This window comes from Parus major, chromosome 15 (assembly GCF_001522545.3).
Source record: "Parus major isolate Abel chromosome 15, Parus_major1.1, whole genome shotgun sequence".
In the NCBI taxonomy this organism is placed as follows: domain Eukaryota; kingdom Metazoa; phylum Chordata; class Aves; order Passeriformes; family Paridae; genus Parus; species Parus major.
In genome coordinates this window covers 9,746,730-9,761,369 of record NC_031784.1, presented here as the reverse complement: position 1 = coordinate 9,761,369, position 14,640 = coordinate 9,746,730, and the positions used below count along the sequence as shown (strand labels likewise).

The window sequence follows — 14,640 nt, the reverse complement described above, 5'->3', positions numbered from 1 at the left end:
GGCGGCGGGACCCGCTGGACGACCCCATCACGGGCCCCTCACGGCGCCGGCGGGCGGGTTCCCCCAGCCGGGCACGCCCGCCCTCCCCAGGCCTCTCGGCGGGGCGGCGGCCGGGCAGTACCGCCTCCGCGGGGCTCCGGCGGCGGCGCACAGCCATGCAGCTCCGCGGCGGGATGCCGCCGGCGCGGCTCTTCCTCGCTCTTTGCGTCTGGAGGCTGGTGCCGCGCCGGGAGGCCGCAGGTAGCGCGGGCTGAGGGGAGGGGAGCAGGGAGCTGTGTCCCTTTTCCTGAGCCTGGTCTGCGCTGGATGTTTTCAGTCATCTCAGAGAGCCCTCAGCAGTCCCCTAACAAACACTTCAGAAGGCTGATATAGATCAGATATCCAGGTCTTTGCTGGCAGAAGGCGGCTTTGCCCATTCCCTACATCCCTAACGCCGTCCCTTCTCTCTTCCAGGAACAGATGAAGTGGTCTTTGGGCAGGTGGGAAGAAGCATCCTCCTTTTATGCCGCAACGTGTCCAAGGAAGCCACCGAGGTGGTCTGGTTCCAAGGGGATCCGCATGCCTTCCCACCTCTCTTCTCCTCGAGGGTCTCCTTCCCCCCGGACGTTCGCTTCTCCCTGGTGGACAACAGCTCCCTCAGCATCACGGAGCTGCGTGAGCAGGACCAGGGCAACTACACCTGCAGGGAAGTGCTCAACAGGACGGACCACGAGCACAGGGTGCAGCTCGTGGTGGCCAGTAAGTCATCCCCACCGCTGAGCTTCCTCCCCTCGGCCTTCCACACCCCCAAATTCATTCGGCACTGGTGGAAAAATAATATTTAGAAAGAGAAAATGCCTTTATCGTGCGGAATCTCTCTCACATCTGCTCACAAGCACCACAATGGTCTGTTGCAGATCTGGCTTTTGCAGGGGAAGAAGATCTGAGCTTTTTCCAGCTCTTAAGTCCTTGCTGTGTCTCTTCTTCATTGCTTGTGATAAACAAGTCTTTGGGCACATCTTCCATTCCCTGTAGCTATTCCATGGGGACCCTTTGCCTCAAAATCTGGCTGATTTGAGTCTCCATAAACCTTGGGGTAGGGGCTGCTGCTCACTGTCTGCTTTCCTTTGGATGGTGGGATAAATGTGCTGTGCTATTCTTCGGTGCCATCCTTTTAGTGGGAGAACTCTTACCAGCTGAGGAGTCTTACACTGATGGAAGCATGGAATTCCTCAGCTTTATGTAGGAGCAGTGTCCTGAGAGGACACCTGTTATCAGCACAGGCCACTTCTTTTAGCCCTTCTGTGTCTTCTGGTGCTCTCTCCATCCCTATTTAATCCATTCATTCCCTTAGAAATGTTCAGAACACAGGTGGAAGTTTGGGCTGGAAACTGCTCAATCCCTCCTGCTGCACCATTATTTGCCGTGATGCCTCATGTATTCCATGGGAACAGCCCCCTCCAGATTAGCAGGGAGCACAGGTCCTGTGCTTGGTGCCACTCTTGGTTCCTTCAGGACTGAAAAGAGGGACAATCCACTGCTTTTTCCATTTTGACCCTCTGTACTCCTTTGGCCCCTTCCTTCCTTGCTGCTCTTCCCATGCATGAGACCTGTTTGCCTTCAGGGTGTTCCTTCCTTCTACCTGTGTGTAAACACTGCACCTGTTTTGTACAGATTAACCTCTTGAAAGTTTACAGGAATAAAAATTCTTTTCCTGCAGCAAGGAATGTACAGATGGGGTGTGGAAGGATTGAACCCCAGGCTGCTTCAGGGAATAGATATGTAGGCACTGGGCTTAGGAGTGGGGAGCCCCAGATCTGGGGCACTGGGGCAGAACACTCAGGGTCCCAAGTGTTGGTGCTGCACTCTGAACTTCATTTGTTAGTCTGGAATTAATTGTGTCAACTAATTCCCAAATATGACAGAGGTGATGTGGGCATACCCTTTGATAGGTGAGGAAGAGACTTCTGGAAATGCTTTAGGTCAGCAGGAGGTGCATCAGCAAATGTTAGAAGTTTAACCTCTGACCTGTAGCAGGGTCATGTTTTTTCACCAATCTCTGTTGGTGGAACATTTAATCCTGGGGCAGATTTTGGACACAGACTTGGCACTGCTGTGGAAGAACCTCCCAGGATATGTGGTTTTGTGTGGGAATAACCAGCTGACAGTCTTCAACATGCATCCCATGGGTGGTACCAAAAAGTTCTCTTTTTGTTTGCAAAAGTGCACTTTGAAAACCCCACAAGCAGTAGAGTAAACATTCTAGTGACAGGACAAAGGTGCAGCCCTGCCTTGGGCTGTGATTCTGTGTTTGCTTTGGATGGGAAGCACCTGTGAAGGAGACTGCAGTTCCACACCTCCAGGGGTTCCTTGGCACATCTGTGTGTGGATTGATGCAAGCACTGTTGGCTCTTCTGTGGGTCAAACCACAACAGGTCCTTTTTGTTGGTGTTTGGGAGGGTGGCCATTCTTGGGCTTTTGGTTTGTTAACTTTGTGGGAGCAGATTTATTTAGGCAGAGTTGCCTGGGAGTTGAGGATGTAAAGCTGATGGCTTGAGGAGTGTTCCTGAGGTCAGCACAGAAAGCACAGCTCTGGCTGGCCATCCTGAGGGGCTGTGCCCCATCCACGTGGGGCAGTTTCAGCTGGTTCAGGCTGACAGGATGCCCTGTTAACCACAGGCAGGGTTTGGGAACAGTTTGATCTCCCCAGAGGTGGGACACAGGGAGTGTTGCAGAGAGCTTTCTTGCCAGAGCTGGGTGGTTTCAAAGATCACCTGAGGTGTGTGTACAGTTTCTGGAGAGCCAAGCCCTGGGAAGGAAGGTGTGTTCTTGCAGCTCACATGAGAGTTTGCCATGATGTTTCTTTAATTAATTCAACTGATTTCAAAGTCCCCTGAATAAATGCTCCCCAAAATAAGCCTCAGACATCCCTCTGACACCTCTGGTGTGGGGCTTGCTTTGGTTTGATCTCCTGGTGGGGTCTTGTTCAGCATTAGGCACACACAGGGGCATGCCCTGTTAATTCTGCCTGGATCAGAGTCCAGAATCCCTCTGGCTGTTAAATCAGCACGTGTGTGGAAGGAGCAGCTGGGAGAGAGCCAGGACTGTGCCTTGTTCTCAAGTGATGACTCAGTGTCCCTCCCTGAACTGTGCCATGAGGACCAGGGCAGTGGGATTTCATTCTCCCGCTGTGTTTATCTCATTTTCATTGGATAAAGCTGTGGCAGTAATATTTTCCCTCCCTCAAGGCTTGGCTGTGGGGACTGTGACAGCCCCTCTTGGTCGCTGCTGGCTGTCACTTACAGCTGTGCACGCCTGTGGGATGCAGGTCAGGGAGCAAGACTTGCAGGGAAACAGGAAAGATTTTTCAAGGGGAATGACAACAAATGAATTCCAGCCCTGCAAGTGTTTCTGACCTCGTGCTGTCCTTGCTGTCAGATCCACCACAGGCAACTCCAAAATGCTGGGCTGAGACCTCCTCATCGGGGCTGATGCTGCAGCTGTTCTGCAGCTGGCCTGGGGGGTACCCCCACCCCACCCTGCACTGGAGAGAAGAGGGGCAGGATTTGGAGAACTCCAGCTGGGTCATCAGCTCCACCAGCTCCTCGGACACCCACGTGGAGACGCTGAACAGCTCCCACCTCTCCCACCGAAAGGTCTTCAAGTGTGTGGGCAGCCACGTGGTGAAGCAGGAGCAGCCTGCCTGCACTGTGGAGATAAGTGAGTGGATTTGCTGCCTCATAAACTGTTAATGAAGGTGGTGAACATGGGGCAGGTGGGTACCCTGGTCATTCCCTGCTCTCCAGAGCACTGAGGAGGTCAGGGAAACCAGAGGGTAGCATGGCAGGGCACATGTGCAGCACGAGGCACAGATGACCTGCAGCTGAGACCCATCACAGCAGAGTTTTATGTGAGCTGTGTTTTGGGCCCATCTTCAGGAGCCAAGAGATTTCACCCCAGCAGTGTTTTCACCTGTGGAGAGCTTCCACACACCAGTGTGAAAGTGAGAGGTGGTCTGGGGGCTGTGGGCAGATGAGGTTTGGTAGGGTTGGGTTTAAGGGTTGTGTGTTCCCTTCAGGCATCTCGGGGATCTGAGTGGCTGGTGAAAATCTGGGCTGTATTTATCCTCCAAGGCTTGTCAAGGCTTCACAAGAGCTCTGCTGATCCCAGGGAAAATAATGCCTGGGCTGCTCTTCTCCTTTCTGCCTGCTGGCTGCCCTCAGACCATTTTTCCCTGGGGATATGAAGGCAGGTGTCAGAAGGGACTGAGCACCATGAAAGCTGCTCAGGTCACTCCTTGGGAGGCTCCTGAGTGAGCCAAATGCCAAACCCATGGAGCTCAACTCCCAGACTCCTGCCTGCCTCCCTTCTGTTAATGATTATTAATCAGCCAAAAGCTTGATTGCTCGTTATGTTAATTGCCTCCATTCCCTCCTTGACTGCTGTTTTTGTTTTCTTTTTCCCCCGGGGCTGTTCAGAACTCCCTTCCCTGGAATCTGAGCCTCCCCAGACCTGCTTTGTGGGTGACAATGTGACCCTGATGTGCCGGGTGACCGAGAGCACCCCGGCAGCTCGGCTCAGCTGGCTGCGGGACATCAGCCAGCCCGAGGTGGAGATCCAGCCTGGGGGGAGGTTCCTCATCGCCCAGGAGGGCAACGTGTCCCGGCTCACCATCCAGAACTGCTCCCAGGGCACTGACGGCGGCTGCTACGTCTGCAAGGCCCAGAACCCCGTGGGGCTCAGGGAGCTCTTCGTCTGCCTCACGGTGAAGCGTGAGTGGGGCTGTGGCAGGAGGGCCTGGGGACACAGCACACCTGCTCTTTGGCTTGCACTGAGAATTCCTCATCCATCTGTGTCCCCTCTCTGCAGAGCCAGTGAACATCGTTGGGGTCGTGGGTGCTGTGGTGGTCCTGTCCCTCCTGGCTGTTCTCACCATCACTGGGGTTGTGTTGTACTACAATCCCCTCCTGTGCCTCAGAGGTAGGGATTGGTTCTTCCTTCCTGGAGCTTTATCCCCAACCCTGTGCTGGAGTCAGCCAGGGTCACCTCCGTGTCTGTGCCTCTGCATGGGACTGCCAGTGACTGTCTAAGGGAGGCACAGATGTGGTGGAGGCAGGATTGGCAGGGGTTGTCCAATCCAGTAAAACCAGTGGCACTCCCAGAGGGGCAGTTTCTAATGCTGTCTCTCTTTTCTCTCCTGTTCAGGTGCTGCATTCAGGTGAGTTGACATTCCTCAGCCCAGTCCCTTACGGCATCACTACTCAGTCTTCCTGTAGGGCAGGGAACAGGCTCTCCTCAGCCTTTTATCCAGCTTGCTCTGCTGTTCCCAGGAATGCAGGCTCAGGGGATGTCCTAGTGCTGGTGGACTCTGAAGATGACGAGGAGGGGAAGGGGTCTGAGGAGGCCCTGAGCAGCTGCACTGAGCACGAGGCCATGGTGCTGGTCGGTGGGAGCAGGGCCCCAGCTGCTCACCTGAACCACCTCATGGAAGGTGAGGAGCCACCTGCTCCCTGCTGAGCTGTGGGTGTTCCCAGAGCAGCTGCCAGGGAGGGAGGGATTCTTGGTGGCTGTTGTAGCTGAGATGCTGCTGCTCTGTGCCCTGTGTAGGTGACGATGACGAGCTCCATGGCGGGGTCTCTCCACAGGAAGTGAGAGAAGAGACACGAGGCTCATAGCTTCTATTCCTCCTTGAGGAAGCACATGGAGCTCCAGCTGGAATCCAGCATCAAGCAGGCCCCTCACTGAGTGTGGCTGAGCACAGGCTGTCAGTGTCCTGTCCCAGGACACTTCAGGCAGAGCCTTCCCACCTCTCTCTCCACCTGCCCCTTCCACCGTTTCACTCCGTCCTTCCCCAGCCATGTTTCTCCATTTTTTCTCTCCTCTTCTATTTCCCTTCTTGTCATTGGTGTCCCTAAAACAAGGTGACACCCAGCACAGGCAGAATGGGAACCCCCCTCAGATGCCTGTGACGAACTCGAGTTCCTGTGTGGGATTCTGGCTCAGTCCCCATGAGCAGCTGTGGGATGGAGAAAATCACCATGGGGCTGCAGTGGTCCTGGGACAAGGGAAGAAGCAAGGGGTGTGTGGGCAGGACATGAGTGACACACTCTGGAGAGGCTGAATTATTTGTATTATAAATATTTTTCCCCTATTCCTTCTGCAGTGTTGCTCTGTGTCCAAGTCGGGAGTTAAATCTGTTCCTCATCAAGTCTGGGTGTAGGGTAATGGGGTCATGAGCACACAGATGGGGGGACAAAGGGGACCTGACAGCACACGGGGGGTGGCAGGGGGGTCTGATATCCCATGCAGTGGAAGGGAAGCACTCCTGGGACACACGGAGAGAAGAAGGATCTGCACTGTGGGTGAAGTCTGCGGGGCTGAGCCATCCCTGGGGTGTCAGAGCAGGGGGAGCTGGAGCACGCTGAGGGGGACAGGGAGGGGTGGGGACAGCAGTCTCTGAAGGGCCATGGAGCCTGAATGGAGGGTTCTGAGGGGCTGGAGCTGGGTCTGAGGGCTGGAGGGAACGGAGTGTGGGTGGAAGGATGGGATGGATTGAGGGCTGAGAGTGGGAGCCTCCCTGCCAGCAGCGCTGGTGCGTTCCCTGTGCCCAGCACCGCGCCCTCGCAGCGGCGCTCGGAGCCCAGCCAGGAAAATCCCAGGGAGCTGCGGGAGCCTCTGGCTGCCCCTGGCAACTCTGTTGTGCTGCCAGCAGCTCGGCTGTCCCGCTCCCAGCTCCTCCGCAGGCCCCTGGGCGGGGAGGAGGCACCGGCCGAGATGGACTCGGAGCTGGAGGAGCGGTTCCGAGTGGCTTTCCGGGACAAGCTGCGGCTGCTGTGAGTGAGAGCCCTCTGCCCTCCCCCGGCAAGTGACCGAAGGGTTGGCAACCAGGCCAGCATGTCCTGTGTGCCCCGTGATCTCTTTTGTGTTCCCATCTCCGGGTGCCACTGCCAGGATGGGTGTCACTGTCCCCAGTGGGTGGGAACAGTGTCCTTCCCCATCTGAGGCTCCCAGGGAGGAGAGGGCACTGCAGCCATGGGCTGGGGGAGGCAGGGGGATTCCGCGGGTTCTAACAGGAAAGCTGAGATTGTGGTGTGACTTGTCCTTTCCTGGGGCCCAGCACTGATGCTGGGGGTCTCCAAGTGGGGGAGGCTGAAGTGGGAGGGGTGGGCAGGAACGAGGGTGGGCACAAGAACATGAATGCAGGCAGGGTAACGCTGTGTGGCTCCTGACAATCCCTGCACACACGCTGAGCCCCGGGGGCAGCGGTGGCCCGTGGGAGTCCTGTCCGTGGTGGATGCTCTGCCCAGGCTTTCTCTCCCCAGCCCCGCCGAGCTGCAGGCAGCCCGTGGCAGGACACGGGAGCCCGCCACGCTCCCGCCCTCCACTCGTGTGCTCCTCAAGAGACGGGAGGTGGCAGAGGCGGAGCGGGAGCTGCAGAACCAGCGGAAGGTGAGGGCAGCCCGAGCATCCCCTCCCCGGGCGCTTCAGGTGTGCCACGGGGACAAGGCTGCCGGCAGGGCCGTCCCCAGCTACCCACGGGCCGCACCCCGGGCTGCCCGAGCGTGGGGCGATGCTCTCGGCACCCTGCAATCCATCCCACAGGAGTTCGAGCAGCGGATGCAGCGCCTGGCGCAGCGCCGGCAGCAGCTGGCCCGGAGGCGAGAGCAGCACCGCGAAGCCGTGCTCAGCTTTGAGTCCTTCCTCAAGGTGCGGGGCTGGGGCCCGGGCCCGGGCTGTCCCCAGGGTGGCCGCTGAGCCCGTGCCCGGCGCAGGCGGTGGCGGCCAGGCGGGAGCGGGCGGAGCGCCGGGCGGGCGAGCAGCGGGAGCGGGCGGCGGCGGAGCGGGCCGAGGCTGCCCGGCTGCAGCGGGAGCTGGAGCAGCTGCTGCGGCGGAGGGAGCGCCTGGCCCGGCGACTGCGGAGCCTCCGGCCCTTCGGGGACTACCTGCGGGACGTGCTGGCCAGGATGGGGCAGGTGAGCGTGGGGTCCTGCGGTGCCACCCTGCGTGTCCCCAAGAGCCCTTGGAAGGGTCGTCCCTCCGGCCCTGCGGCCTCTCAGCTGTCACCCACTGCCCAGTTCCAGGACGTGCCGGCCATGCTGGAGCATTTTGGGGTGCTGGCCGGGGTGCGGGCAGCCCTGGCACGGGAGGCAGAAGCCGGGCAGGAGCTGCTGGCCCAGGGCAGGGCACAGTTCCAGCGGTACCGTCAGGAGGCCAGCACCCAGCTCCAGGGCACCAGGGATGAGCTGGCCCGGCTCCACACACGCCTGGAGGCTGCCCACCAAGACGTGCTGCAGTGGGTAAGGGGGATGTGGGGTGCCCAAGGACCCCCAGGCAGAGGGGCCAGGTTGGGCTGCAGCCTCTGGGCTGAGCTGAGGATCCCCACATACCCAAAAAGCAGCAGCTCTGAAATGGGGAGGATACACAGCCAGGACTCCTGGGTCTCCCTGGCCTGGCCTGGGGTGCAGAAGGACACAGGGCAGTGGCCAGGGGTTCACTCTGTCCCTCAGGAGTCCTGCTGGACCCAGATCCAGAGCACAGCCATGCAGAAGACCCTGCTGCTGGGGCAGATCAGGCTGGCTGTGCTGAACCTCTTCCAGCAAATCACTGCGGAGCTCAAGATCCCCATGGATCAAGGCCAGGAGGACACAAAGGCCCAGTTGGACATGGTCAGCACAACTCTCTCCTCGGGACAGTGGGGCTGGGGACACAGGGACATTTACATCCCTGGCTGGCTGTGGCATCAGACTCCTGTCTCCACAGGTGCTGCTCTGCATGCAGGGCCTGGCTGACATCTGTGCCACTGGCACACACCCACAGCACCACGGCACTGCCAGGCTGCTTCAGGACCAGGGATAGCCCCTGGGGACACCTGCCTGCTCCTGGGGCTGGGGAGAACCCGCCAGGGCCAGCATGGTGCCACAGGACCCCTGGGGACAGAGGTAATTCCCTGCATGTCTGGAAAGCCCATGTCAAGAGGCAACACGGATGGCAGTGGCACAGGCACACTGGGGAGGCACCACACCCAGGCAGGGCCAGAGCACTCCTGAGGTTCCCTCCTGCACAGAGCACCTGAGGCAGAGGGAGGAGGAGGAAGGAGCTGCTGTTGGCATCTCTGAAGGTATTTCACATCAAAATACATCCCACTGTGCAGCTGCAGCACCTGCTTGTTCTTGTGTCTCTAGGGAAAGAATTACCCCAGGCACAGGGGCACGATGCTTGGAGCAAGGACAGAGAGGAGCTGGGATGCAAAACCAGCCAACGTTTACTGTCCCCTTTTCCAAGTCCCAGCCCAGGCTTAGGGGATGTGTCCCTTACATCCTCTTCCTCAGCTTGCCCTTCTTGGCAGCGCCCGCCCGGCGCCCGAAGGCCATTTGCCGCAGCTCCTGCACCCGCTGTCGGTTCCGTGCCTTGAGGCGCTTCAGGCCCCCGCTCTGCAGGAAGCGCTGCTTGGCCGCCTTCTTGCGCTGCTTCAGGATCTGCTGCTTGTTCCTCAGCTCCGAGCGCACCCTGCCCTGCGCCGGGGGCTGCGTGGGCCCTGCACGGGGACACGGCTGTGCTCAGGCTGAGGGGAACAATGCAGGGCTCTGCTGCTCGCCTCGGGTACTCACCGTGCCCGCGCTTGTGCTTCCCTCTGAACTGCTCCCTGCTGCGTGGCCCTTCCTCATCCTCATCCCGCTCGTCAACCTTGTACTTCTGCTTCCACTTCTCGTAGCTGGGCCGGGCGGGTTAAGGGAAGAGGTGGGGACTCCTCACTTGACCCTGTAACTCTGCTTGTCTGACTGTGCTCCCTCCCCCTGGCTGGGGATGGAGCCCTGACACGTGGGTCCAGCCCTGCTCCCGCAGTGCCCGTGGTAGGATACAGGTTGTTCTTGTAGGAGCTGCTGATGTAGCGCCCGCTCTCCGTCCGCACTTTCTTCTTGTCCTCCTGGCCCGTCTGCCCCACAAAACGCTTCTTCTTGCGGTCCCTGTGAGACACACAAGGGTGGTGGGACCGAGCAGTGCCACCCCCAGCCCTGATTCTCCCTCCAGCCCATGGGCAAACCCCGCTCACCACTTGAGCAGCTGCTTGCTCTTGTTGAGGTTGTGGTTCTCGTCGCCCATGAGATCCAGCACGGCCCCAGCCGCCTGCTGCTCGAAGGCGCTGCCCTCGCCGCCCACGCTCAGCCTGCAAAGGGGGGTGATGAGAGCAGCCCCCACACAGCAGGGATGGGACAGCAGCAGGAACTCCCCCAGACTTACCCCCGCTCACTCTCAAAGTCCTTGGGCCGGTATGGGATGTAGAAGTCCTCATCCTGCTGTGCTGGCTGCTGTGGCTTCTTCCTAGGACCCTCTTCTCCTCCCTTGCCCCGTTTTCGCTTCTGGCTTCCCACATTGGAGAACACAGCCTGGATGGGGACAGTGGAGGCATTTGGGAGCCACAACCCCCCAAGTCTCTGCATCAACCCCCAAGCAAAATCTGGGGGCCTGGTGCAGCCAGCACTGGGCCAAGGCAGCTCTGCAGCAGCTCCTGCATCCATGACCCCATTACCTGGAGGTCCTCCTGCTCTCCTTCCCCATCCTGGGGCTCAGGAGGGGCTGGGCACAGCCCCTGCCCTTTAAGTGCTGCTGCCCGCTTCTCCTGCTGCCCACGCTGGAACTTCTCGATCAGGGCACGGTCGTGGCGCCGCTTCGATCGCATCACGGTGCTGGCCGGTGTCCGGGATGTGGCGTTGATCTCAAAGATGGTCTGTTCCCAGGGCAGGAGCATGATTCCCAGTGAGCCACATGGGCCCATCCCATCCCACCCCACCCCACCCCAGGAGTCTCCACTCACTGCCTTGGACTTGTAGGTTTTAATGCTATCCACCAACTTCAGCCTCTGCAGCTCGGTGTCTTCGAAGCGAGCTCCTGGGGAAGGCAGGCAGGGAGAGAGGGGCACAGATCAGTTTCCTGGGGAGGACAAAGGGGGTCCCCTCCCTCAGCAGCCCCTCAGCACTCACTGAAGAGGGGGTGCATGCCCAGCTGGGACACATCCAGGTCCTTGGCCCTCTTGATGGACTCTGGCGAGGGGCCGGGCCGGGAGCGCAGGTACTGCTTGTGGGCGTTGTCCGCGATGCGGCGGAGGCTGCGCAGCTCCAGGGAGCCCTCGTGGTCCGTCAGCAGCAGGCACTCCTCATCATCCACCAGGCTCTGGGGGACACGGCCCAGGACCCCACCAGCATCTGCAGCCCAGGGGACAACTGTGTCACCTCCCCAGCACCCATCCTGGATTTTCCAGAGCAGAGCTGACAGCTCCAGGGAGCTCGGCACCCAGCCAGCATCCCCCACACACAGGGTGTAATGATACACAGGGTGTATTATAGCCACCAACACCCCATTTTCCCCATCACCCCTCTGTGTGAGGGCCCACCACAAGTCCACAAACTGCAGCACTGGCCAAGGATAACACCCCAGTGGCCACACAGCCATCCCTCACCAGCAGGCATCTCCTGTGCTCCAGCGAGGACGAGCGGGCGCCCCAGGAAGAGGTGGAGGTCGAACACGTAGGGCATCTCGTCAGGAGCCACCAGCGAGTAGGCAGTGCCACTCCGGCCAGCTCGGGCCACACGGCCTGGCAAGGGCAAGAGAAGAATGGGAAACCATACCCAGCCTGGCAAGGGACTTCCAGGTGTCCCTGGCAGTCTACACACATGACATTTACCACTGGGGGATGGCTGGCAAGGGGTGTGGGTGGCTGGGGAAGGGGCAAGGGGAAGCCCTACATGCTGGGACATCTGGGACACTGACACTGCTTTGTCCCCAGTCTGTGCCTCAATATCACAACAGAGTGAGGGTGCTGGCACGCACCGACACGATGCAGGAACAGCTTGCCCTTGGCGGGGAAGCTGAAGTTGATGACATTGTCCAGCATGGGGATGTCCAGCCCCCGGGCAGCCACGTCGGTGACCAGCAGCACTGGGCACTTGCCCTGGGAGAACTTGGCAATGTTGATCTTGCGGGCAGTCTGGTCCAGAGAGCTGTAGATGTGGGTGCAGTGGATGCCCTGTGCTGTCAGCAGCTGGGAAGGGGGGAAAAAGAGATTGGATGGATGTAGCTGCAGCAGAGACAGTGCCAGAAACTCCAGAGTGGCCACCTGGGCCTCCAAACCCCACTGTGCTCCCTCCTCTCTCTGAGGGGTGAATGGGATACACCACCTCCATGATCACATATGGGATTTCTCCTTCAACCCAGTGAAACAGAGAGAGAGATTCCATCAGGGACCTGCCACAGCTGCAGGCCCCACATGGGCATCCCCCAAATGCCACTTACCTCTCTCAGATACTCTGTGTGGTGCTTGGTGGCCACAAAGACAACTGTCTGGTCCTGGGGCTTCACCACGCTGCGCAGCAGGTGGAGCAGCACAGCCGGTTTGTCGTCCCCGCGCACGTGGAAGAACACCAGCTGCAGCACGGGGACAGTGCTCAGCCCTGTGCCACCACTGCCACCCTTGTCCCCTCCTCAGGAGCAGGTGGCTTGCAGGGGGTAGGGGGCACAAAGCCCATCCTGAACTCCCCCAGCCCATCTCACCTTGAGCTGCTCACTCAGCTTGGACTCCACATCCAGGCGGATCAGCATTGGCTCAGTGAGGCCTGTGGTGGCACACAGGACATGGGTCACACACAGGATGTGCTGCTGGGGACACCCACCCGGCCCAGCATTAATCCAGCTTGGATTTCCCAGTGCTGGGCTTGGCCTGGCTGCGGGACTGTGCCATGTCCCCATCCCCAGTGCCACCTGCCCCCAGCTCCTCACCAGCCCGGGCAAACTCGACGAGCAGCTTGGGCAGCGTGGCAGAGAACAGCACGGTCTGGTGGCCATCTGGGAGCCGGGCAATGATCTCCTGGAGCTGCTCAGCAAAGCCCATCTCAAAGAGCCTGCAGGGGAGAGGATATGGGACATGGCAGGTCCCTCCCTGGGCCTCTCACACGTGGGGTCACTGCCAGCCCTGGGGATGCCCTGCTGACCTGTCGGCCTCATCGAACACCACGTACTCCACGGTGTGCAGCTTCAGCTTCATCTCCACTGCCACGTGCACCAGGCGCCCAGGGGTGGCTATGATTCTGTGGGGACAGAGGTGGGGACAGGACCAGGCTGAGGGGGAGACAGTGTCCCCACGCCATCCTGGGAGCAAGTTACAAATCCAACCCAAAGATGACACAATAGAGGCCCTGCTGTCCCACGGGAAGTTGCTCCAAGGGAACTCCAGAGTGCCGATCAGGCACACTGGCTCTAAACACCAGTGATGGCTCCAGATGGCCGGTGGCCATTTCCCCACTGGGTCCCCTCCCTGTGCCCTACTCACATGTCGGGGTTCTCATGCAGGGCAGCAAACTGGTCCTCCATCCTGTGAGAGAGGGGAGAGACTGGGGTGGCACTGGGCAGCTCAGACCCTCACCAGGTTTTGGGGAGGCTCAGGGAAGCAGGGATTGGAAGGGACATGGGGACAGCTTACTTGTCTCCTCCCAGGATCAGGGCTGTCTTCAAACCGGTGAACTTGCCCAGCTGCAGGGTAAGGAAGAAACATATTGGTGGAATATAGAACCAAACCCATTGCCCCTGTTGTTCCCACTCACCCCCATGTCCCCTGTACCTCCTTGGTGAACTTGAGGGTCTGCAGGGCCAGCTCCCGGGTGGGTGAGAGGATGAGGGCGCGTGCCCCGGCCTGGCTGGGTGCCTTCAGCCGCTCGAACATGGGGATGAGGAAGCAGGCTGTCTTCCCACTGCCCGTCCGTGCCATCGCCACCACATCCCGGCCACGCAGGATGGCGGGGATGGTCTGTGGGACACCACCATCACCATCACTATCACTGTCCCACTGCCACCCCCTGGGGCAGGGACCCACTGCTCCCCATGCTCACCTTCCTCTGGATGGGTGTGGGCACCTTGTAGCCCTTCTTCATGATGCCCTTGAATACAGGGTAGCTGAGGCCTAGGGAAACAGGGACAAGTGAGGGAGTATGGACAGGAGGGGACAGTCCCTGTCCCAAATATAGTTGTCCACTGCCTCACACGCACCCATGGACTGGAAGCCCCCGGATTTCTTCTTCTTCTGGTTCTGGGCCCGCACCATGGCCTGAGTGTCCAGCTCAGCTTCAGCGCCATCGTCCTCCTCGGCGGCGGTAGGGAAGGCAGGCAGTGGGGTCACAGGGACCTGGGGACAGTGGGGGAGCTGTGGTCATGGGTGTCAGGGTCACTGCAGCTCTGCACCAGTGCTGGGACAGGGACACCGGGGACAGGGGCACTGGGGACACGGGCACAGGGGACACGGGCACTGGGGACACGCGTGCCAGGAGTACGGGCTCTGGGGACATGGGCACTAAGGACAGCGGTACTGTGGGCACGGGTACATGGAGACCGAGGCTCCAGTACCGGGCGCGGCGGCAGGGGATGCAGGGACACGCCTCGCTCGGGTCGGGATCGGGCCGCCCTGCTTCCCTCCCGCTCCGATCCGTTCCCGTACCCATCCCGTTCCCGCTCCCGCTCCCATTCCCGTTCCCTCTCCCTCTCCCTCTCCCGCTCCCGCTCCCGTCCCCCGTTCCCGTCCCGTACCGGCGCGGCCCGGGGCTGGCGGCGGGCGCGCGGCGCCATGTCGGTACCGGCGGCGGAACCACGTGTCGGGAGCGGGGCCGGAAGGGGCGGGGC

At 60.0% G+C, this 14,640-nt stretch overlaps 3 protein-coding genes across 4 annotated transcripts; 2 read left to right on the top strand and 1 right to left on the bottom strand.

Annotated features, from left to right (window-relative positions):
• The first annotated feature begins 100 nt into the window (after positions 1-100).
• VSIG10 (V-set and immunoglobulin domain containing 10) lies at positions 101-6,130 on the top strand. 2 transcript variants are annotated; one of them, XM_015644439.3, is made up of 8 exons: positions 101-240; positions 454-738; positions 3,418-3,699; positions 4,458-4,751; positions 4,849-4,959; positions 5,185-5,197; positions 5,310-5,470; positions 5,625-6,130. In XM_015644439.3, exons 1-8 carry the CDS (start codon positions 156-158, stop codon positions 5,669-5,671), a joined length of 1,278 nt encoding a protein of 425 aa, XP_015499925.1. In that variant the 5' UTR covers positions 101-155; the 3' UTR covers positions 5,672-6,130. The 2 variants fall into 2 exon arrangements, with proteins under 2 accessions (XP_015499925.1, XP_015499923.1); XM_015644437.3 differs by having other exon boundaries at positions 102-240; positions 5,587-6,130.
• Positions 6,131-7,191: 1,061 nt separating this feature from the next.
• Positions 7,192-9,128, top strand: CFAP73 (cilia and flagella associated protein 73; the record flags this gene model as incomplete). Its single annotated transcript, XM_015643479.3, has 6 exons — positions 7,192-7,428; positions 7,582-7,686; positions 7,752-7,952; positions 8,055-8,276; positions 8,487-8,645; positions 8,740-9,128. Coding segments are annotated over 6 exons (1,020 nt in total), but the record flags the coding sequence as incomplete, so codon positions are not given.
• Positions 9,126-14,622, bottom strand: DDX54 (DEAD-box helicase 54). The gene is made up of 20 exons (XM_015644436.2): positions 14,548-14,622; positions 14,014-14,149; positions 13,857-13,927; positions 13,589-13,774; positions 13,451-13,500; positions 13,301-13,342; positions 12,963-13,058; positions 12,751-12,872; positions 12,526-12,587; positions 12,268-12,399; positions 11,806-12,016; positions 11,435-11,569; positions 10,959-11,180; positions 10,793-10,866; positions 10,508-10,705; positions 10,219-10,364; positions 10,031-10,144; positions 9,840-9,944; positions 9,588-9,691; positions 9,126-9,514 (listed from the first exon to the last, which is right to left on the bottom strand). Exons 1-20 carry the CDS (start codon positions 14,584-14,586, stop codon positions 9,291-9,293), a joined length of 2,469 nt encoding a protein of 822 aa, XP_015499922.1. The 5' UTR covers positions 14,587-14,622; the 3' UTR covers positions 9,126-9,290.
• Between the last annotated feature and the right edge of the window lie 18 nt (positions 14,623-14,640).